This window comes from Gallus gallus, chromosome 10, assembly GCF_016699485.2.
Source record: "Gallus gallus isolate bGalGal1 chromosome 10, bGalGal1.mat.broiler.GRCg7b, whole genome shotgun sequence".
NCBI classification, from domain to species: Eukaryota; Metazoa; Chordata; class Aves; order Galliformes; family Phasianidae; genus Gallus; species Gallus gallus.
The window spans coordinates 13,011,891-13,035,003 of record NC_052541.1 but is presented as its reverse complement, the minus strand read 5'-3'; the positions used below and the strand labels follow the sequence as shown (position 1 = coordinate 13,035,003).

At 44.2% G+C, this 23,113-nt stretch overlaps 1 protein-coding gene across 4 annotated transcripts in view; it reads left to right on the top strand.

Moving 5' to 3' along the window:
• Positions 1-150: 150 nt before the first annotated feature.
• Positions 151-23,113, top strand: part of ABHD2 (abhydrolase domain containing 2) — a 39,753-nt gene continuing 16,790 nt past the window's right edge. The window contains exons 1-5 of one of the 4 annotated variants that reach the window (XM_004943845.5): positions 151-212; positions 9,772-9,853; positions 10,652-10,852; positions 20,187-20,362; positions 21,884-22,051. In XM_004943845.5, coding sequence (XP_004943902.1) covers positions 10,659-10,852; positions 20,187-20,362; positions 21,884-22,051 — 538 coding nt within the window. In that variant the 5' untranslated portion in view covers positions 151-212; positions 9,772-9,853; positions 10,652-10,658. Of the gene's footprint in view, positions 938-5,898; positions 9,600-9,771; positions 9,854-10,651; positions 10,853-20,186; positions 20,363-21,883; positions 22,052-23,113 lie in introns of those variants that run through there. The other 3 variants (XM_004943846.5, XM_040706968.2, XM_015292048.4) reach the window with 3 other exon arrangements.

Genomic DNA, 23,113 nt, shown 5'->3' with positions numbered 1-23,113 from the left:
AAGCGCACGCCCCCACCCCGCCGCGCCGCCACCACCCAGTGGCACGGGAGCGGCGCTGCCCTCAGCCCTTCCTACAAGCCAATCGCCGCGCGGGGTGGAGCGCGAGCGGCGTGGCGGTGGCGCCAATCGGAGGGCGAGGGAGGTTGCTAAGGGGCCGCGGGTAGCGGGCTGCTGCAGACGGGCAGGAGCGGCGGTGGCGGTCGGGCCTGCAGGTGAGAGGAGGCGGTGGCGGAGTTCCATCCTCGCGCGAAGGCGGCCGGGCCGGCTCGGCTCCCCGCGGCGCTCTTAGAGGGACGGTGCTTTATTCGCCCTGCGCTTCGCGTTCGGAGAGGCTGTGGGGGGATGGGTTTCATTCTGTAGTTGAGTTCCCCTCCTCGGGGGACGTCGGGCGGCTTCCTCTTATTGTTGGTGCGCGGTCGCCTCTCAGGTGGTGAGTTCCAGAGATTCCTGTCTGCCTCTTACAGACTGCTGTCGTGCTCCCACATCATCAGTGCCTCCTGCAGTAACGAGCACGTGTGCCTCATTAAGCAGCTAACCGCTGCGGTGCCCTGTTTATCAGCGGCTATCACGCTCGTAATACTGCTCGCGTTGGCGTGTGGTAATCATTGCTGATGTGGTGTCCATCGCACGCAGCCCTGGGCCATCTGCGTTCTTCACGTCTGACTTTCGGAGGTACCATTTCCTCCTGCAGTGTTTGTTTCCTGTGCCCAGGTAGGCAGCGGTGTGCCTGACATCGTGCCGTCGGTTGGTTGTTGGTCTCTCTTCTGGGCTCGCCTCCTTCAGCCTCTTTCTTAGGTGCGTGTTCAGTTCTGAGAACGGCCCGAATAAGATCGGCGCTCTTCTCGGAGCAGCGAACGCAGCCTTCCCTCATCCATCCATCGTTTATTTTAGCCCCAAAATCAGCAGCAAGAACAGGAAGGCTATTAAGAACTACAAGGTAACCTTTGGGTCCTTCTGTTCTCCTGTCCCATTCTTAAGAGCAGTTGTTTTTCAGCTTTTGCTCTGGCAGGTCCACAGGGAATTACCTCCATGGGGATGAGGCTGATGGAGGATTGTGCCACGTTCTGCCTTGTTTAGGGGTGAAATCTCTTCCCTTCCTGACCTCCAGAGCGCCACAGAGGTTGAGTGGAACGCTTTCCATCTTGCAGAACTCTCATTGAAGTTAAGCTAAAATGGATTTGTTCTACTTGTCTTACAAAAGCTGTATTTCTACTTGACAGCAGGTTAAGTTTTTAGTGTTTCATGAAGCTGCAGTATTAAATATCATGTGGAAACGCACTGAAATGGGTGCTGTTCTGTGGTGTAGACAAGGAAAGGTGACAAAATGACATCATTTGTCCATAACAGGCAAGTGGAGGGTTTATCCAAATCTTCCAAGTTATGTCTCTGCTTACAGATAGGATTCTATGTTCTGCAGAAAATGGTGGCTTTACAGCACTCATTCTACCCCTCTGTAGGTAAACCTCCCTGGATAATGAACATATTCTGGGTGCTGCTGTTGTGCTGTTACTCATCTTTCTTGCTCTCCTCCTCCTGTCTCTTCATCCTTCATGCTTCCAGCTCTGGCAGTGCCAGAACATGGGTTTAGTTAACAAACAACAGGATTTAGTGAAGGTTGTAGTAAGGGTATGCAGACTGGGGTCTTTAGTGCTTGCAGTTCCAATTGAATGGTGAGGACATCAGCCCCAGCTGATGCTATGTGGGGCCTGCAGGTTGTATTTGTTCAGGCTTTGGCAAGCACATCAAACATCAGAGAAGCGCTGTCGTGTGCTGTATGTTAGCTGAGTGTGCAGGAGAGCTGCACGAAAGCTTGATAAAATTAGCAGGTACAAAACAGACTCATAGCTTAGCTGGCATTATTGGAAGTTCAGACTATGTCTGCCTTCTTATGATTGTGTCGTAAGTTAGAAGTCTAGCATATAATGATACGCTTCACCTTCTTGATGCACTTGTTTCAACAAATCTAGGCTGATGCTGTCATTAGAATGTTAGAAATGGCCAGGTGCTTTGTAGCCTAATACCATGGGAAAGGCAAACGAGCTTTTCTCGGTGGTGTTGGAAATGGCTGGTGGCTCCCGTTGCTCTGCAACTGCTTTTGTGGACTTCCCAGCAAAAGCTGAAATCCTTAAAGCTCTGCTGCAATGTGGGAGTCATCCACTTTTGTTGAGCTTCTCTGGAAGGTCTCGCTTCATGATGCATTAGAGTACAGCTCTGAACAGCTATTAGTAATGCGTGCTGTAGATCAGCTGTTTCTATATATGGAAAATGAACTTCTGAACAAATATTTGCACTTCTTCAGCCTAAGTGGTTCTCGAAGATTATGCTTATAAGCAGTTGAAATAACAAACCAATCAAACTCAGCTGATCGACTTGAGTATCAAACAGTTCATTTCAATGTGCAAGGGCAAGCTGTCCTTCCAGAGGAGACAAAGTCTCACTTGTCCAAAATATGTGGGTGGCAATGACGCTAACCTAGTCAGGCAGTGATCGTAGGCTCTTTCATCTCTAGGAAGGCTTGTTTGCCCAGAGGCTCGTCTTTTCTCCATCTGTATCAATTGACTTGATAATTTAAAAAAGAATAAATCTCTGTAGCAGCCTTGTTCAGCCTGCATTGGGCAGCAGAATGCTTTACAAAGCAGTTCTGTACGACCCAAGTGCTTGAAGCATCTTTGTGCCTGTGCTCTGTTGCAGTAACAGCAGTGGAAGAAGGTGTCATACTTTGCAATACAGAGCAGATTTTTCATCTGTATCTCCAGATTGACCAGGTAGCACCTAGCACTGGAAATTTGCTTTACTGCTGGGAAATAATTGAGTTTCTCATTCTCATAGCTTCAATCTGTCTAGGATAAGTAGTAATGACAACTTTCTCTGTCAGTATGGACAACCAAACCCTTCTGAAACTTCTGCTGTATTTGTCATTCAGATATTTGGTATTAAAATTGAGTGCTGAGTACTCAATAGTGTAACCTGGGCTCCCTGCAGAAAAGGTCAGCAATAAGGAGTGTCTGGCTGCTAGCGGGTGCTTCACTGTTCACAACTTCCCCTCCTTCTGTCCTAGCTTTTAAACTTATTTACATCTCCCAGATATTCCTTTCCAGCACAATGCAGTTGGCAGAAAAATTGCACCAAGAGCATTCAAGTCTGATTGTTCCTAAACTGGAACGCCCTGTTCTGTGATGTGTTGGTTGGACATATGGGAATGTGAAAAGCTTATATCAAGGAAAGCAGATGCACAAAGTGAATAGCTTTGTAAGTGGTAAAGAGAAATTTCAAAGAGCTGTGGTTGTAATATCTCTTAACTCCCATTCACACTCAGCAGGAAGGGTGGGCAGTTGAGCTCTCCCAGCTTTGAGTTGCTGGTGACTGCTCTAACAGTGCAAACCCTCTGCTTGTTGTATTCAGCATTCAAATAAAACCTGAGTATTCTTCAGTGGGGGTAGGTATGTGTTGGTTGGGTCTTGTCACCCTGTGTTCTGTGCTATCCTGACACCTTGTTTTGGTTTTGAATGCAATTATGTGAATCAAACTTTTTGAGCATCAGCCTTCCTTCTGCTACGAGCAGCTTCAGGGTGAATGGTTGTGTGCATCTTCTGTACGGTGGTGGAGCAGAGCTGCTCAGCTGGGAGAAAATAAACAAGTTTTTGAAGACTTCAGAGTGAAGTGGCACCTCAGCTTCTGCTAATATTCAGGTATTGGTGTTTTCTGGCCACTTAATTCAGGATTGGTCCAGTTCCTGTTCGCTCAATGGATGATGCTTCCCTGCTGTGCATCCAGACTGCTGTGCACACGGCAGCTGGGATCTGCTTGGATTTCAGGCTGTTCTTCTGAGCTCTGACAGCATGGGGGTGGAGGGTTCAAGCCTGAGGACAAATGAGGCTTTGACGGTATGATGCTGTCTTTCAAAACGCAGGGAAGGAATAAAGCAGATTGTTCTGGTGCTTTTCAATCTGTAATGCAGTTCATATTAGCTCACTTCACTGTTTGTGGCTTGATACTCATAGCATTCCACTTTGAGTGGGGATTTTGAGATTCTCTGCAACTTGACCTTCCCCCCAGCTTAATGCTGCCCACATGGGCAGCGTTTGGTAGGTTATTGGTGCTTGCTCATGCTGTAAGACTGCAGGAAGATGTTACCCATCTTTTTCCCCTCTCAAAGCTTCTACAAAGAGCTGAAGCCCTGCTTTGTAGTTCCATAATGCAGCAGTTAGGGTGTGTTAAAGTCCTAAGTCTCTTCAATAACTGATGAATTACGTTTGCTTTAAGAACGTAAGCCTTTCTGATAAGATAAGATGCAATTAATTGGTTTCTATGGAGTCATCAGAGCTTTAATGGTCTTGTCTTAGTGTAACCGTGTATACCAGGTGTGTGTAATAAAAGCTAATATGGTGTTTTTCAATGCATGACAAACAAGATCCAGCTAGTTTGCTATGTAGGCTCCAATATGTGCCATCTTTCTCCTTACATAAGCTGCAAAAGCTGTCTGTTATGCAGCCAAACTATTCTGATACGTTGAAATGAAGTTGAGAAGAAACAAAAGCAGTTCCTTCATTTGGAAGGAAGTGAAATTTGAGGCTCATTTGACTGTAAATTAGCCTTTGTGGGGAAGTGAAAGACATGAGGAGTCTTTAGCCCTGTGGGCTATGGAATTGTTTTCAGGTGTTTTCTCAAGTTAGCTGCCTTGGCATGTATGCCCTGCCTTCTGAGGTGCTCGGCTTCTGCTCTGAGCATGTTGGGCTTCTCCAAGTCAAAAGGGGGGAAAAAAAGCTCCAGTTACAGACACCTGTCCTTCTGGCTGCTCCCATGCTGCCTCATGTAATGAACTTTGTCCCCGTAGCCTCACAGTGCCTCCAGATATTGTGCGTGAGCCAAGTATTGTATCTGGTGAAAAGGTCAGATTCCAGCGAAGACACCAGCCAACAAATTCTTGTCAGATGGTGGTGCAAACACTACCTGCTGCTTTGTATGCTCACCAGCAAGCCAAATCCTGGCCTGCGTGCTGGCTTTGGCACAAGGCAGAGGGATTTGTGCTGAGCACTTGTGTGCTGTCCAAATCCTGTTCCAGTAAGCATCCTTGCAAAAGGACGTGTCAGCATGCCCTGTTTGTTTGGAGATAACAAATCTGTCACATGTCCGATGACAAAACTGCATTGGGCTTCGATAGGTGCGTGATGTCTCTGGTGAGGACTGCACTTTGCCTCTCTTGGCCACATCTGAAAGTGTAAGTGCCCAAAGTGCTCAGATGACTCTTAATTAATTAATCCCTCTGTGCTTGGAGGTCTGAAACTCTGTTGTCTCTTTTAAATGGCCAGAAGTGCTGAGGAGCACATCCAGATGATCTCGGTGTGTTTCTGATGTGTTCTCATTAAAGCTACCACTGAAGATAATAGGTTCTGCAGTGTGTACCTGAAGTGATGAGGTTGATACTGGTGTATCCCTAACGTATTTGTATCCATGTATTTCTTTGGAGATCTGAAAGTAGCAGTCTAGGCTTAACACTTTTTAACTGGCAAAAAATATATATATTTGATATCAAAAGTAGAAGACAGGATACTGGGTTGTCAATAAAGCTTGAAGCTTTTTCATTGTTCCTCTTACATTCCTGTGTACTCAGGTAACTGCTGTGCCCTCCAGCTGCCTTCCAGCACTGTACCAAACCCTACTCTGGCACCCTTTCCTGTCAAGAGACACTGCTTCAGGGTCTTTCCCAGGCGTATAGGGGCATATATTCCCTGCACAGATTTTCATCAGGTTGGTTTCTAACCATCTTTCTCTGCATTTAAGCCGTTGGCTGAAAGGAAGGCACGCTGTGACACACTCCTCTATGCTATTTGAAATGAGTTTTAAATAAAACACTGACATAAAGCTTAGCATTGTTCCAGAACACTGTCATGCCTCAAGTTCCCACCCTTTCCTTATTAATATTCCCCATATTACAGGTCTAAATATCCTATGTGGTAGCAACAGGCCCATAACTTGGTAGCAACAGGCCCATAACTTCTGGTTTTATGGTGATGCTTTTGGGAGAGGCATTGGCTTTGACTGTTAATGAAGAATTTCCTGGAAATGTTCCCTAAAGAACTCACTTCAGCAACACAGCCTTCCCCTTCTCCCTTCAGAAAAGGAAAACAACCCTTCCTTCTGATCTGCCCGAGGCACAACTGGGTTTCATTTCTCTTGTCTCGTAGACTTGCTTTCGGAATCGCCTTCCATGTGCAAGTGCTGAAACCAAATTAAACTAGCCTGAAACTTCTGGACTGTAGTGAAGAAGAGAGGGCATTGCAAGGCTTTGTAGAAATTTTGAAGGGGTAGGAAAGGGAGTTTTTCAGTGCTTTGAATCTTTTCTGGGTATTCTTCAGCATTTGCTGTCAGCTGAGCTCTGAAAGCACTAGCAAACTTGAGCGCAAATGGTTAAGAGGGTATCTGGGAGGATTTTGTATCAAACTTCCTTCCTGGAAACTGAATTCCTTCAAGATTTTTCAGTAAATGTAACTGAGCACAAAATAACTTCCTAGTATAGTTCTTTTGCAGAGGTTGCCCATTCTTTGGTCAGCAGATGCTTCCATACAGCTGCGCCTTCACTTTAGCCCCAACTATTACTAATGCTTCGTTGAATTGAGTTTTCCAGGTTTTCAGTTACTCATAAGAAGGCTTGAGGGAAGGTCCCTATGGGAGTGGCTTCTGTCAGTGCCTTTGTTGGCTTTGCTGAATGCAGGGTTGAGTGCAGCTTTGGCGTGGGTGGAGGAGCTGTAGTGTTTGGTAGCTCCCAAATCCTGCCTGTGCCTCCTTGAGTCATGGGAAGGAAGTGACCTCTGCGCCCAAAGTCTGCTCTCACCAGGAACACAAAGGTGTGTAAGTCTGATTTGTTGTCAGTAATCGCTTACTGTACAATGAAATATGCTGGCCATGGCTTTCCCAATACCTGGGACCATTCATACGTGAGGAATTTGCTGCAGCTCTACTGCCTTTTGGGGTGCTTTCATCCCTACCTGGAAAGAAATAACGTGGTTATTTTTTTCCCTCATTATATATACACAGGAGATGCATTCTGTTAATAGCAGTGCTGAAATAATTATTTCTTGATGGATTTTCAGCTTTTCATCCTATGCTGAAAGGGCGAATGACAAGGCTTCACCAATCCAGCACTTGCCTTGCAGTGATTGATTTTTAAAGTTAGTCTTCAGTCACAAACAGGACTTCAGTCACAAACAGGACTTCAGGATATTGATTGGAGAAACTGCAGCTTATTAGGGCTGTCATGCCTGTAAGAGGTTTATAAAAAAAAGAAAAGGAATTGTGCACTTAAGTTTCTTCAAATATGACGTCCTTGGCCCCAAGAGCTTCATCTTCCCGGTACTTCTCCATGTTGATCTCAAGCCCCGTGATGGATGAAGAGGCAGGCTTGATTGCTTCCAGTGATGCACTCGTTGTGCTTTGATAATTTTGACTAGCTTGCTAAAAGTGAGCCCCGTGTTCTGTATATAGAAAGGCCAAGTGTCTGTTTGTTCATATTAGCGCTGGCCCATTTTGAGGAGATTCAAGGTGAAAATTTGCCTGGCTCAATGCTGTGCATATCCATACTTTTCCATAAACTGACAAGTTCATTGGGTCAACGCAAAAAGGGCTTAATGAAAGAAGCAAGGTGACCTCATCTCTGCTCATAAATAGAGACATTTGATGTGTGTGATTAGAGGCAGAGAGCTCTCAAATCCATTTTGGTAAGCTAAACCCTTACGATTTTAGAGCTGAGTGCTCTGGCTCAGCTCCTGCACATCTGCCCTGGCAGAGCTGGGTCTGCCCAGAGCTTCAGACCCAGGGAGATGCTAGAAGTGCTGCAGGCTGGCCCTGGGCACTGGACTTAACAATGTTGCCTTCTTAGAGTAGATTTGTTGTGTAAGTTGATTGCTGCAGACAGCTGTGCAACTGCAGCAGCAATGCCATCTCAGTTGCTTCCACAAACACTCAGATGTGAGCCTGCAGGTAAAGCTCCTGAACACATGAACCTTTAGCCTATATTTGAGGTGTCTGCATCTACCTAAGAAATAATCAGTGATTTTGTTTGTAGGCTCTTACAGGGAAAAATACTGGGTAGGCAGCACTATCCTCTTACTAACAACTTATTTTCCTCTGGGCAACTCCAAGCTGGCATGCTTTTTTGAGGTAGCAAGAGGCAAAAACTGGTTATAGCAGTACTACACAGGATGTGTCTGTAATCCGAAGGCTGTGGGACAGGGGGCTCTCAGAACGGTGCAGGCTAGTTGGGTGAGTTCCATTGAGTCACTGGTACGAAATGCTGATGACTAATCATGCCCAGTTTTATTTTTAACAAATTCACTAGTGATGTAAGAGCTGTAAACAGCAAGCTGGCTGAAGGTCCAGGTGGCAGGAAGGTCATAGGTAACATTCCTCTGTTACTTCTCTAAATGAAGCAGTGAAGAGAGGATGCCAGCAGAATTTCCCTCAGCTGTAGCTGAGGAAGGTGTGCTCATCAGCTGGCAGGGACTGCTCAGGAGCACAGTTCTCTTCAGCTGTTGGCCAGGAAGCCATCATCATCGCTGCGGTTTGCTGTAGTTTCCTGCTCACTTGGCTGTAGTGTTGGTGAAGGCCTGAGCATGGAAACCAGGTAATGTGCTGCAGCTGAGCATTGCACTTGAACTCTTCATTGCAACAAATGATACCAGTGTAACATTCCAATTACCACAAATGTGGTTTTTAGTTGCCTGCTCTTCTCTCTCCTCTCCTACAAAGCATGGGACTGGGAAACAGAAGCTTCACAGTTGTCCAGTATTAAATATCTCCATTTTCTTCACCCTCTGTCCTCTTGCAGCACAGAGACCAGACATTTGTAGCTCTCCAGCCTGCTGCTGATCAGTAGCTGATATCAGACTTGTTTTCCTCCAAGGGGTTTTGGTGTAGCTGCACTGAGTACAGAAAGTACTTCTGAGGCTTCGTCCTCCTGAGAGGAAGAAGAGCGAGGCGTCAGTACGGCCTGTCTTGTTGGCATATCTTCTGAGTCAGAAGGAGCAGACAGTGCTGGAGCTGTTTCCTGGAAGCCCCATTTCCATATCAGCTTATTGTGCCTGTAAGGAATCCAGCTCTAATTGTACACACTGCTTGTGCTTCGCAGTTACAGGCTGGAAGCTCTCTCTTTTATTAGTGCTATCAAATTGCTGTAACAAGCCTTGGTGCGTGTGCAGCAGTGTTAATTAGGAGGCTGTATCTCAGCCTGCTGGTGCTTCTCACCTTCTTGTTGAAGTGTTGTACGTAGAACTTCTCAGAATACAAGTGTGTGAACAGGCAGAAGCCGTTTACAAACTTTAGTCTGTAAGAGGTTGTGTAAAAGCAGCAGGAAACTTTCAGTCTGACTTTGCACTTTGGTAACAGTACCTTGTTAGTCCTAGTCTTCTCAGTGTGGAGAGATTTGGGTAGCTGTTGTAACTGGGAGCAATGTCACCTCTGTCTGGAAGGTCGTAGTCCAGCCGTGTTCTGAAGCTGCATTAGTTTTCATTACTGTTTTGTCTATCCCTTCTCATGAGGATATTCCTGTGCTGCAGATGGATTACTGTGCTATAGGCAGCTGATCTAGACCGGCAGCTCCAAAGGTAAGAGAGGTTTGCAGTGCGAGTGAGTCAGGGTTGAAGTGGCTCAGACTGAAGTGGCAGAAATCGATTGGTATCTCTGTGTGGGGACTGCTTGAAACATTTGTGGTTTTCCCTTGTAACAGAGATATGAAGCCTTGCTGCTACTGATCAGCTTGTTCTCCTCCTTTTGTAGGGTTGCTTGGCACGTGGATCCAGACAGTGAAGATTCTGCTGAGGACTGTCTATTTCTCCTGGTTTGAAGAACAGTGACATTAGTAAGGCTTTACTTATCAGTATGTTTCTGGGGTTGCCCATGTGGCTGAGGGAAGACCAATGGAAGAGTATGAATGAAATCTCTCTGTAATAAATTCATCCAATTATTTGAACCAGGTGTTCAAAAGCAGCTAGGTTAGTTCAAGAATTTTTTTTCAGACTGGAAGGATATTGTAATATTGCTTTCTTTTAATTCTCCTCCCACCCTTTCCCCCACTTCCTTTACTCTGAAGCTCTCAAAGGGATAGATTTTAACCTAGTCCTCCTTTAGCTGTGAAACAACAGTGAATTAAAAGAAACTCTCAACTCAGTGGCACATGAAGTAATCACCCTAAACACACACAGGAGTTAGTAGCAATATCTGCATAGAACTGCAGAGTTCAGGCTGAGAAACTAACCACAGTAGTTCTCTCGAGTTCTCCTTATCAAGACGTTTTCTTGGAAGAAATATCCACGCTGCTGCTGATATTCCTTTATAACCTGACTTTTCACTCAGCTTCTGTTTGAGTTGGCTAGTCTTGGCCAAGTTCCCAAAAGCATGGACTGGCTGCAGGGTTTGACACCTGAGATGCTGTTACAGTTCTAGTGCAGCACTGATAGAAACAAATCTCCTTCCCAACCAGTCATCCAGTTTCCATTCCTTGCAGTGAGGGGGTTTTGAACAGTACAAAACAATCTTCCTTTCATCTTATAAGTTGCTAGTCTGAGCTGATGAACTATCTAATACAGTCTTGTATGCAAAGTGGTAATTGATATTCATATCCATTGTAGAAGGCTTTAATATGGCATTTTATCTCCAGGTTCAACATGAGTGTGATGTTGGAAACCCCTGAGCTGCCGGCAGTGTTTGATGGGGTGAAGCTTGCTGCAGTTGCTGCTGTTCTCTATGTTATTGTTCGCTGCTTGAATTTAAAAAGCCCAACTGCCCCTCCTGAACTCATCTACCAGGACTCTGCTTTGTCCCGTTTTCTGCTCAAATCCTGCCCGCTGTTGACCAAAGAGTAAGTAGGATCTTTTGTCCACGTTGACTTGTGCTGTGGGCTGAAGAGCTGCACTTAACCTTCCTTTTGCCTACTGTATTTCGTAAACCTGGTGCTAATGAATGGCAAGGTATTCTCTTGAGGAACTGTATGTTTTAAGTCGAACACTTCATTGTTTTTAGTGTACTGGGTAGCTGGGCTAAGACCAAGCCTTGCTGCACAAGGGCTTTCTGTGGATGTGTGGAAAAACATCTGTGCCACTCTGTATAGGATCTGCATGCCGGTACTGCACTGTACAGCACACTGCCTGCAGAAGCAGGTGAGGGATGGTTGCAATCATCTCTTGTTCCTGTTCATGCACTCTCCATTCTAGTAGGAAGGATATCTGTCAGAGCTCACAGAAAGGAAACATTTTCATAGTGTGTCCATGCACTTAAATGAACGCAGGGATGGCTCTTAGTTTTAAAGTGCCTACTTCTATGTGAAGTGTCCTAAGTTGATTGAAGACTATTGAAATCTATTACCGAGTAAAGCTCATCACCATAACTCGTTTAATAAAGTAATGACATAATGGACAGCTCTAAGAAAATCACTGTCAAATGTGAGCTTCTATCAACTGTGTATTTGAGCAGACTGATCCTTGACCTCCCATTCTAGGACCTCCAGAAGCAGTGCAGCTGCCCCTGCTTCTCCAAAAATATCAAGCATTTGCTACAACTTGGTGAGGCTTTGGAGGGGAGGGTCAAGGGCTTTGGTTACAGTGTCTTTTCTACAATCACTCTTTCCAGTCCTGTTTAAAAGCCCTAAATACACAGTAAGCACTGAGTGCTGCCTGATGGACTTTCCTTTTAGATCTCCAAAGTCAAGCTGACTTAATGATAGTCATTGCAGGGGAGCTGAGAGGCTTTTAGCAGTGCTGTTAGGTGCCTTGATCGCATAAGGTGTAAGATCTTAGGCCATAGGGTTTGCGAACTCTTAGAACAAAGCATTATCTCTTAAATATGAGCCCAAGGGGGGTTCCCTAATGCACTCTGAATTTGGAAGTAACATGTGTCTGTTGAAGCCGAGCATTGAAATTGAATATTGATTATTTCTAGTGCCCTAACTGTAAAGTAGTTACTTCCCTAGAAAATATCAAGTTACCAGAACCTTCTTAAGTCTATTTTAGACACTTGCCATCTAAATGTTGGCACTCCGAGCTGGCATGTCTTTAGTTACTGAAAGAACGGGCATGAAGCTGTGCTGATTACCAGTCCTTGAAGGTATATTAATATCAAGATAACCTTGGAAACTTAGGTGAACGTGCTTATTTTAAAGTAATTCAGAGTCTGTCACTTCAGTTTCAGCACTGTTCTCACTGCACAAGCTCCTAAGCAATATCATGTTAGAGACATGTTTTGGATTTCCACACAGTTGCAGAACAAAGTGCTCCCAAAGGAGTGAAAATGCAGAACATGTCTAAAAATTGTGGTACATCTGGTGTGTATTAGTTACAGGCATGAAAAGCTGCTTGCGGAAGCCCAGTGTTGTGTTAATGGTGTGCAATCTCAGGCTGTTTGCTTTCAGTGGATAAACTCAGAGTTCACACTTGCTGACTTCTCTGAAAACTGCAGCCGTGATTTCCAGCAGCTCATTCTTGGGCAGAACGTTGCTGGAAAGATTTGTACCACCACAGAAAAACTCTTTGGGGGAAAAAAAAAGTGTCAATAAAGTTGTTTTCAGTCTTATCTCCATAGCTATGTTCAGGAAGAGGGGAATATAATGCTGTTGGTGTTTGAAAGGGCTTTCTGGAGGGACAACTCAGCTGTGAGATTGTGATTACGCTGTTCTGTTGAGGTTATCACCTTTTATTTTAAATGTAAAGATTAAAAATATCAAAGAAGGTCTGTTTTTATGCATGAAAATCACCTGGAGACTAATGGGGAACAAATGTATTTAAATTCCTGCAATTATGCATGAAATAGTTTGTAAGACTAATTAGGAAAACTATGTGGAAACAGCTTGTGCTGTACTCCACTGCAAAATCTTGTAAGACTTTGATTACTTGCTAATTATTCAGAATGTTAGGAAAGCTGATTAAGCAGCTCTTTTCAAATTCTACCATGAAAGCAAAATAAGTAGCCCAGCAATCTCTTATATCAGTGCTTGGTTTGTTGTAAGATCCCCCACTCATTCTTCTGTACAGCTGGAAACTGGCTTTTAGACGTGATCTGTTCAGTGCCCTTATGCTCAAAGGAGGAAGGGTATTAAAAACTGGGTGGCAGGAGAAAGCAGAAACAGGCAAGGCTGTTCTATATGTGCAGCTATTGAAAAATAACCGAGAAACACTTTTTTTTCTTGGATTTTATTGTCCCTTTATGGCACTATCCTTACCTCTGGACTTGCTGAATAAATTGTAAACAGCATCATTCAGTAAGCCAAGTGGTGGTGGGTGAATAATTGAAGAGCTTTGGATAGTAAAACTGCCTGGGATGGCTGTGAGCCAGGTACCTTGTACTTGCAGATGCTAATACTGCTTCCTACAATTCTCTAAACTGCTAGAAGCTTTCTACATATCTTGTAAACAAAAGACTCTTTCTTCTTCCCAAATCAGAAGGAAGTTTCATCTCTTCATTTTTCCTTTCTCAGCCCCTGCCCAGCTCTGTACTTAGACCAAGTGAAGTAGCATGTTCAGACTTTTTTCTTCTTGCTTGAAACCTCTTTGATATTCGTTCAGTTATCGGTACCCCGAAGCTTTCAGGCCTGTCCACTGGCTGTCTCCTGTTCCTGCCTTTCAAACCACTACGGAAAGTCTGCCATCTCTTAGTCCTGTAGAAAAGTAGCATGGGCTCCTTTGACTCATGAAGACAAATTTGGCCTGTGTCTTCTGTGCTGGGACAGAGGTTTTTTGCTGCTCCCAATTCTTCTGTCAAGTGTACTTGTGTATCTTTATCCCTGTGGAGTCATGGTGCAGGTATCATCCTTATGGAAGAGAACTGCTTCCTGCACACGTCCTTAATGCAGGCAAGCTCCTCAGAGATGGGAGCAAAGGACTGTCAGGCCTGTTAGTAAATGCTGTTAAAGATCCAGGGCAGGCTTTTCTTGTCCATTGTTTGCTCAGTAATCTGTACTAGATAAGCAGGCAACTTGATACCAGAATATTCTTTTGGACTGTCCTTGCTCTTCTGTAGACACAAGCAGAGAAGCAGTTAGAAAAGCTGGCTTTGGGCTTTATACTCTGTTCCTCTATCCTGTAACCAACTGTATCTGATTGCTGTCAGCTCCTTGCTGCTCTACCCTGGGTGAAGCACTTCCAGGAGAATAATACACTGAGAACAGTGTTCCTCGTGGAGCTTTCGCAGTTGAATGTGCTGAGAGGCACAGAAGGGCAGCAGCTCCCTGTAGGTTAATTGAAGCATTGGCCTTAGGGAGAAAAGTAGCCTTGTGGGGACCAAGTCCATGCTGAGTGTTCTGCTGTAGAAGCAATATGGCATTCTGCAGCTCTCATCAGCAAGGATGATGTGCTGTAATACCCATTCACTGTTTTGACTAAAGCACTTCTTGTAGTCACCAAAGGCTGAGGAGGGACATGTTGTGCACTTTCCTAAATAAAAGCTTTCTAAATCGGGGAGGAGATAGCTTAATCGAGGAGGACAGCTGTACTTTTAGGTAGTTCTGGCTTTATACAGTTTCTGTAGAATGCAAACAGTTCTACTCCACTTAATTTCTTTTTTAGAGGCTATGGGGACATGGAAGCTCCCAAAACTGTTTTAAAATCAGGCTTGTAGGTATTTGCTATGTATTCCATCACAGTGAACGTTCTAGCTGAGCTGGTGCAGAAAAAGCTGCTTTCTACATATTGAGGGAGAAGACTGAAGCCTGCAGACTTCTCAATGAGATTTCTTGATTGTAATTTAATTGCTTTCCCTAGCATTGGAGATGAGTTTCAAGCAAGGCTTGGTTTGTAAAGCATCCTTTAAATTCTTCCAGACAGGTCTGCAAAGGGCAAAAGAAACCAACCAACTAAACCCCTGTTGTAGTGCAAGAAGCAGTTCTCAGGCTGTCCCCCTCACATGCACAAATTGCAGACTTTCTTGCTGTTGGTATCCAGTGTACTGTAGCACATCAAAGCTGATGCAGGAGTTGGTGTTTAAAGTGTTAATCTCTTCAATTGAAATGAAGCAATACTCCAGAAATAAGCTTGTTGCTGAACTTCTGCTTCAGTTCTTTGAGGCTCTGAATGCTGATGCTTGCTAATAAAAATAGCACCGTTTTTGTGCTTTGTTTGAGCTGCTTATGCAGCTGCTGCTTTCCTAAACTCTGTATGCTGGGAAATGTATGTGCTCTAAAATCATAATCTGCTCTGACGGTCACTAAAACTTAATCTACATGCACATATTGGAATTGTTTTTAATCTTAAAATGCTAGGTGGAGATTTTTGAAACACCTAGGGTCTTCCCTTGCTCTCAGAGACTGCTGTGGACTATCACCTATCAAGATGTGGGGATGGGTTTTACAGCTAAAATGAAGCACCTGGAGCCTAAAACGCTTGCATTTGTGAGGCACATTTATGTAACTGGGTCTGAATTCATTTGGCCTGTTAAGGCATGTGACATGATGAATACAGAGTTTGCTAAAATCAGTTTCCATAATAAGCAACTGGCAACCCCAGACCTGTTCTATATACATTCTGCTACAGAATCCAATTCGTGAAATCCTGTTCCTAAAATTCATAGCTATTGAGAACTTCAATGAACTGCCTTAAATGCTTGTCTTTTCTCAGAGCACCTGATACCTGTTGCAGCTCACCAAATCAAAATAGAAGATCACTCAGATCAGTTGCCTGTGGACACAGAGCCTGTGCCTGGGTTCTCGTATCTCCGAACAGCTTTGCTGGAACACAGTGCACTGGGGAATGCACAGTGAATCATACAGTGAAACTTGCTATCCTGGGGTAATCCCTACATGCACGGTGTTTTACCAAAGCCACTTTGGTTTGTAACAGGCATTAGAGAGAAGCTGAGGAAGTCTGATATGTCCTTGAACACTTTACCTGCTAATTATCAATGATTGAGGGGAGCCATCTGCTTTTGAGTGAGAGGCCCTTGTATGAAACACATGGTTAAATTTAGCAGTTGTGATAGCATTCGCATTAAAATCTAAAGGATGAGGCTTGGATGCTGCTTGAGTCACTTGCCTTTAAGAGTTCAGTCAGCGTGGTATCTAGCTCAGGTTTCTGCGTGTCACATGCTGTTGAGCTTGTTTGCTTAAGGTAAGCCATAGGAAAAAGCCTGAGCACATGCCCTTCTGCCTGCAGGGTGATTGTTTCAGAGGAGCATCTTTTTTTTTCAGCTGTTTGCAGTGAGGAATGTTGGCCTCGTTGCAAAACAATCTGTGCTAGCTGCAGCTATCAGCAGTAGATAGTTAAGTGGTTTCAGCTGGTCTGAATATGGAACTGGTTTTCGTATAATATGACTGAAATAAACATTAGCTTATCTAACCTGTACTTTCAAAGGGTAGAGTTGCTAGAGTAATTCCTGACTAGTGTTTTCTTTCTTGCCAGTGCGGTATCATGAGCTCCTGTGATTGAAGAGTTTTTTTCTATGTTCTCTTCTGTGTATGTATTTAGAAAAGCAAGCTAAGAATCTGCATGAACCCTGGATGAAAGACATGTCCTTTGGTCCCATGCAGTCTTGCACTGTAGGGCTCAGTACTTGATTTTAGAAATTCTTGTAGACTTGCTTTCATTGAAAACTGCAGACAGAATGCCTCTCACACAGGGACTTGAAAAAGCTTATTTATCTACTGCCAAAATAGATGGTCAATAAAAATAGTCTCAGAGAGATCATATGCCTGATGCTGCTACAGATTTCAAGGGTGCCTTGCCAACTGCAACTTGTCCATCCGCTGAGAACAGCTTTTACTGGAACACACTGATACAGACATCCCTCTGCCACTATCTAGACTTCACAGGTTCTGTGGTAGGTTGGATTAGCAGCTTGTCTTGGTAATAAGTCTAATATTTTTAGTCATGGTACTAGCTGTCAGCTTTTGCAGCAGTCTGTTAAGGTGAGCTTTAACCTGATTTTAGTTTTCACAGGATTTATGCAATCTGGGCAAATTCTTTCCTCCTCCCCATTGAAGTCTTGTGGTGTTCAGTCTCCTGGAGCCCCCTGAAGGGACTTCTGGATTATCTATCTTGCTGTAAGTCTATAGTGCAAAGGTCAGTGGGTAAGAGTGAAAGAAAAGGCAGGTGAAATACCAGGCTGTTGCCCTACCACTTGCGTGTATTTCTGTTTTAACTGCTTTTTCTTAACTGCAGTCAGCATAAACATACTTAATGTCCTTAAGTAAGACTAAGTGGGAGTAACAAATCTCTGCATCAGAGCACTGTCCTATGCACATTACTCATGCTGGATTTTGCCTTTGAATATTCATCTAGAAGAGTGCAGTTACATGTGCAGTGACTAATACTCACACGTCTTTGCTGCAGGCAGTGTGGCACTGAAACAACTGACGGGAGTTAACTTAAAAGATAAGCTGGGTGTTTTTCTTCCTTGTCCATAGGATGCTTAGAAACACTAATGTGTGCTCTGAAGGCACCAAGCAGTGAATGCACCCTTTCCATAGGGTTGCATGCTGTTTTAGCATGCAGATGGAAATGTGCAACCCATAGGCAGCCTCTGTTCATCACTATAGGTGGAGCCAGTGGTATTCCTGCCTTGTTTTCAGTCCTTCCCTTAAGGGTGGATGATGGTGAAACTGCATGTGCTGTTTGCTAGTCTAAAAAGGGCATAAAGGATTGACTTACTGAAGATCAGTGCTTCAGAAATCTTATAGTCAGGTTATTTGAAGGCAGCCGTATTGTTTTTCCCCCAAAGCGACCAGCTGTGACCTGAGGCAGCAGGCTGTGGTAGGCAGCGTGCTGTTGGAAAACAATACTTTTGAACTCATTTGTCTAGATTTAAATTCCAGCAGTCGTGGTGATGTCTTGAACACACCTAATTTCCTTTCTAACAGCTGTGCAGAAAGTCACCAGAGCTTTCCAGTGCATGTGCACATCCTAGGATATGAACCATGAAACAACAACGCTGATGTCTGAGTCTCTTCTGGAAGAGCTGCAATATCTTATTATGGGTTGTATTTGACAACTCTCCTCTCTCATACACCAAAAAAAAAAAAAGCTGCCAGCAAAATCTGTCCACAAATGACTTCTTAAAGAAGTCAGTCAAGCACATCTAGTATGGGATACGGCTCCTGAACTGCTTGTGAATGACTGAGGGTTGCTGATTTCTGTTGCACTGGAAGAGCAGTGTCTCCTCCATCTCTCATAATGGCCACAGAATCTGTTCCAAACCTCTACAATGAGCAGTGTGTGCCTTGAGCAGAGCCATCTGTAGCCCTTCTTGTTCAGCCTTGTTTACGTTGACTGTCCCATCGCACCAACCCTATGCATGTCTATCATAACCCTATGCATCGTGAGACAATCCACTGATTTCTCTCCATCTCTAGCAGCAGTTAAGGAGAATGAGCTTGTACAGTCCCCTTTGTTGCTGGGAATCTGCACTACAGGCTGTTCCTGGCAAGCACCCAGCTGCAGTGTGTACTCCCAGTATGGATATGCTGGGCTGATAAAGATGGATAATGCTGCTGCTTTCATGTAGATTATTTGCAAAGCTTTATAGGTGAGTGATAGAATGCAGTGGAGGGGGGAGCGGTTTACAAGGCTGTAGGCATCAGTTGGTAGCTCTTCTATCTTTTATTTTACTCTTTCAAGTTGTATCTACTTCTATGGAAATCTGTTTTGGGTCTCTTTGGGAATAGCACTTGCAAAAAGTGAAGCTGCAGTGAGCCATGCTGTGTTACTTTGGCTATAAAAAAACTTCCTTCATGGATGATGGGATAAAATGAGTATCCTTCTGCTAGAACTCAACTCTTGTCTTGCTAAACAAGCTGTGAGAGCTTTTGTACAAGTGTTGTTTTCTTGTTTAAGGAGTATGTAAGAGGGACAGAGGATTGCAGATATGACACATAAGAGCTGCCATGAGAAAGCAGGTCCAACTGTGAGCAGTGTCAAAGCATAAAGCAGGGCTTCTGTCCAGTCACACTCTAATGGGTTATGGGCTTAAGCAGTAAATCGGATGAGCCTAAAAGCTGCCTAGTTTTATGAGAGCAGGGAAAAGCACGAAAGAACAGGATCTTTGCTTCATGTGATCTCAAGCAGTAGGAGGAAGTACGTGCAGGAGACCTGCACTTAAAAGGGGAAGGAAGTTACTGATCTCTTGGTAGCCACAGTGGTGCAGGCAGCTCTCAAGCTTGTTCTGGATCCTCTGCTCTGTTCAGCAGAGACCACATCTCCTTAATTGGGAGCGTGCTCCCTGGGGCTGCTGTTCTCCTAAATAATGAATCATTCATTCTTTCTTCTCAAGAGCTGATGTAACTCCCTTTTTCAAGGTGTTTGCTCAGTCTTTGCAGAGTGGCCAGGTGACTGCACCACCACCACTTGGTTAGCAGTACCTCTGCTTAAACCACTGGCAGCTCTGCTTGTGGTTAAACAGATTTTACCCCTTTAACCCCTTCCATCTAATAGCAATTTAGCTCCATGTCTTCTTGAAGGCCGCTAAGCCAGAAGGAAAAAGGCATTCTGCTTCATCACGGAGCTTTAATGTGTCCTCGATAAACACAGTTGGTAGAATGCCCCCCTTATGTTGAAAGAGAGATTCATCATCCAGGGGAGCTGGGTTAGCAAATTCTCTTACAGGTCCTTTTGAAACCATCCCTGCTTTATTACCAAACCCTACTTGAGGCAAGATTTCCTTGTACCTTGCTCCTTACCTAACTGAGAAAAGCATTTCAATGCAAAATTGTTGCAACCAGCACGAGTCTTGTGGTTTCAGTCTTCTAACCTTGCTATGAATCCTGTGTTTCTGCCACGGGCTTTATGCGTTGAAGTGCTTACACAAGTCAGTGTGGCTCAACCCAGCAGGCCTCAGTGTTTCAATTAAAGCAGATTTACGACACTTGACAAGTTTTGAAGGTCAGTTTGGTTGGCTGGCAACGTGCTGTTCCAGCCTCACAAGGCCGCGAGGCCGCTGTGTAGTCTGCAAGGAGCATTCGTGCATGTAATGTTTCCATGTGGAGGAATGTCTGGGTTTTTGGCCTCTTTTTCCAGTGCTGATTGCTCAGCATTAGAAGCCTATCAGTCTCGTCACTCTGGTAAGGCTGCAAAGATCAGTGCTGCCTGTTCAGCCATAACAAGAAAACAGTTTGTTACTATATTTGGTACTGTGGGGGAGTTCTGTTATGGGATTGTTTATCTGTTCTGAAAGGCTCGTTAGCACAGCAGGATATGCAATTAAATTACTGCCTCTTTCAGGTACATTCCACCCTTGATCTGGGGAAAAAGTGGGCATATCCAGACTGCCCTTTATGGAAAAATGGGGAGAGTGAGATCACCACATCCGTACGGACATCGCAAGTACCTCACGATGCCAGATGGAGCAACAGCAACCTTTGATCTCTTTGAGCCGCAGTCTGAGCACTGCATTGGAGGTCAGTCACACAGCTGCTGGCTGCATTTAGCTGCTAACCTCGATTCTGTGCTCTGGCAGCTGGGGGGGCAGCAGATGAGAGCACTGCTACATGATTCTCAGAAAGGTTAGGTGTTAATTTTGGTGATGGGAAGGGGCTGCTGCACAGTGCTAGCCAATGTGTGGAGACTGAGGCTGTCTTGCTGTGTACCCATATCTCACACAGCAGGGGAGAACCCACTAGGCTAAATTGACTTTGTGTGAGAAGGGCTGGGGGTTAAGGGGCAGAATGAATGCTCCACAACCTCTCCCTCAAGCATGATGCTGGCAATGAGCTGGTGGTAACTTTTGTGTTTGGAGTGCCCTTTGCCTGCCAAGACTGTAGGATCATAGAACAGAGAATAGCAGCATAACATTCTTCGTAGCTTGGTGTGTATGGAAAAGAAATTAGGCTTTTATTTCCCCCTTACAAACAGATTCCGGGTAGTTTTTGTTGACAGTAGGCGTTTCAGGATATGTATGAAAACAAACTGCATACGGTATGAAGGAGCCTTAATAGAATTATGGAATAAGAAGAGAATCCTGGTGTTTCTCCTCTGCATTATGCATGTATATTCAGAGTGAATGTCAGAGTTGAAACTCAGTAGTGGTAGGAGCAACACTTAAAATTGAATTACTGTGACTTGACTTCAGTAGTACAAACTAAACTTCTGCAGTAGCTGATTTTATGGTAAGCCCACGATTCCCATCTTGCCTTCAGGTCAAGTTCTTAACATGGTCAGAGTTGAGGTCTTTTTGATATAGTAGTACACTGTAGCAGTTTCTGTTATCCTTATCACTGAAGAGAATCCTAATGAGGCAAAAATTCACAGTGGATAGAACTACAAGTTAGAGCTTTGTACAGCAGTGCAGAGTATGATAGCTAATTGGAAGTGCATATGCTAATCCTGTAATTGACTGTGCTCGCTTGAATTACAGTAATGACTTTCTTAGCTGATAAAATGATATCTTGTTAAACTGATGAACAGTGTTGGCAGCTCAGTTAGCGTTATCATTTAGCCATGAAGCAGAGGATGGCCCATGCCGGTCAGTCAGAATTTCTGTGCCTAGCAGAGCTTCATTTTGAGTGTCAGAGTTGCACTGAACTTCGGAAGCACGGACAGGCAGCAGGCTCCAGAGCTTCCATGCACTTAACAGTTGCAACAGGCTGCCAGAAGGCAGAACGTGTGTGATGTCAAAAATACCATTCTTCAAAGGGAAGGATTTTCACTCAGTCTCCGGTAAGTTTCTGTAGAACTGTTTGTGCAGCCTTCCCCAGAGTTAGAAAAACGTTCATCTCTTATAACATGAATTACTCTTTCCACATCTTTAGCATTAGGGCTGCTACTGTTCTGTCCCATACTGAGCTTTTTGGCAGAATAGTAGGATTTTTGGCTTTCTTCTGGTACATGGTTTCCCATGGCTGTGAAATGGAAAGCTTCTGAACCTCTTAATTTGCATGCGGTGACATTTACTTAACTTTTCTCTTTTTCTCTTTGCACAGAGGATGTCACGATGGTAATCTGCCCTGGGATTGCTAACCACAGTGAAAAGCAGTATATCCGCACTTTTGTTGACTATGCGCAAAAAAATGGGTACAGATGTGCTGTCCTGAACCACTTGGGGGCCTTACCAAATATTGAGCTCACTTCTCCACGAATGTTCACATATGGTAAGTACTTTATGACAGCTGGTGACTTCAAACTTGTGGAATTTCTAGGTCTTAATCAGGCTCCCTTAGCATAACATGACTACCATAGCTGAATTAGGCCAATGGTTTTGTACTGTTTCTTAGGAAATAAATCTAACTTAGGAGGAAGAAGGGAGACTAGTGCTGGGATTCACTTTTCTTTCTTTCTCATCCTAGTTCTTAAACATGTACTCCTAATCTAGGAGGTAATCTTTTGAAAGAAGAGCTCTTTGAAAGGCTCTCGTGGCTACTGAGGGCCTGCTCAAATGATTTGAGAGATGTTTAAACGTCAGTTTAGTGGAATATGAACAAACTTTGCTTGAAGGATAAAAGTTATTTCTGAGAAGGCTGTGTACCAGCCTATCCAGAAAGTACATTTCCATCCTAGGAAGGACAAGGTCGTATTAGTTCCTGAATGTAACACAGATACCAAGGAATGCAGCAGTTCTGCAGCATGACAGTAAAGCTATAGAAGTGGTAGTGCTTAGCTACTGTGATTTTGGACTTTTGCTTTTCATACAAGGAAATCTTTCTTAGCCAAGAAATTTTAAGGAATGAAATATTTTGAGATGGCCTAAGAGTGACTTCAGCTATTCTTAACTGCCCTGCAGCATGTAACGTGATCTTGGTAGAATGTGGTCCTCTTGCCAGAGACCTGATCTGTATGTTCCTGAGTTCTTTTGAGCCCTCATGCCCTCTGTACTGCAAACACCCATAGGTACCTTATGGCAGGACTCAATTGTGAGATGAGTAGACTGGTGTTAGGTTCCTTTATTTATTTGTTAAAGATATCTTGTGCTTTGGAACTCTGAATGTAGCATTAATGCCTTGTTGGGCATTAATGCCTTGTTGCTTGTTTTATAGCTATTTAATCCACTCCTGAGTGGGAAAACATTTCCGAAGTACCAATAGCCTTGATTTGTTATGAGGTCCTAGGCTAGCAGTTGCTTTGAGTCTACCATGTCTTGGGAATCAAGCCTGACCTCATTAAAGTGTTTGCTTTTTTGCTAAAAGTTGAGAGCTTCCTTCCAAAAATAGTACCTT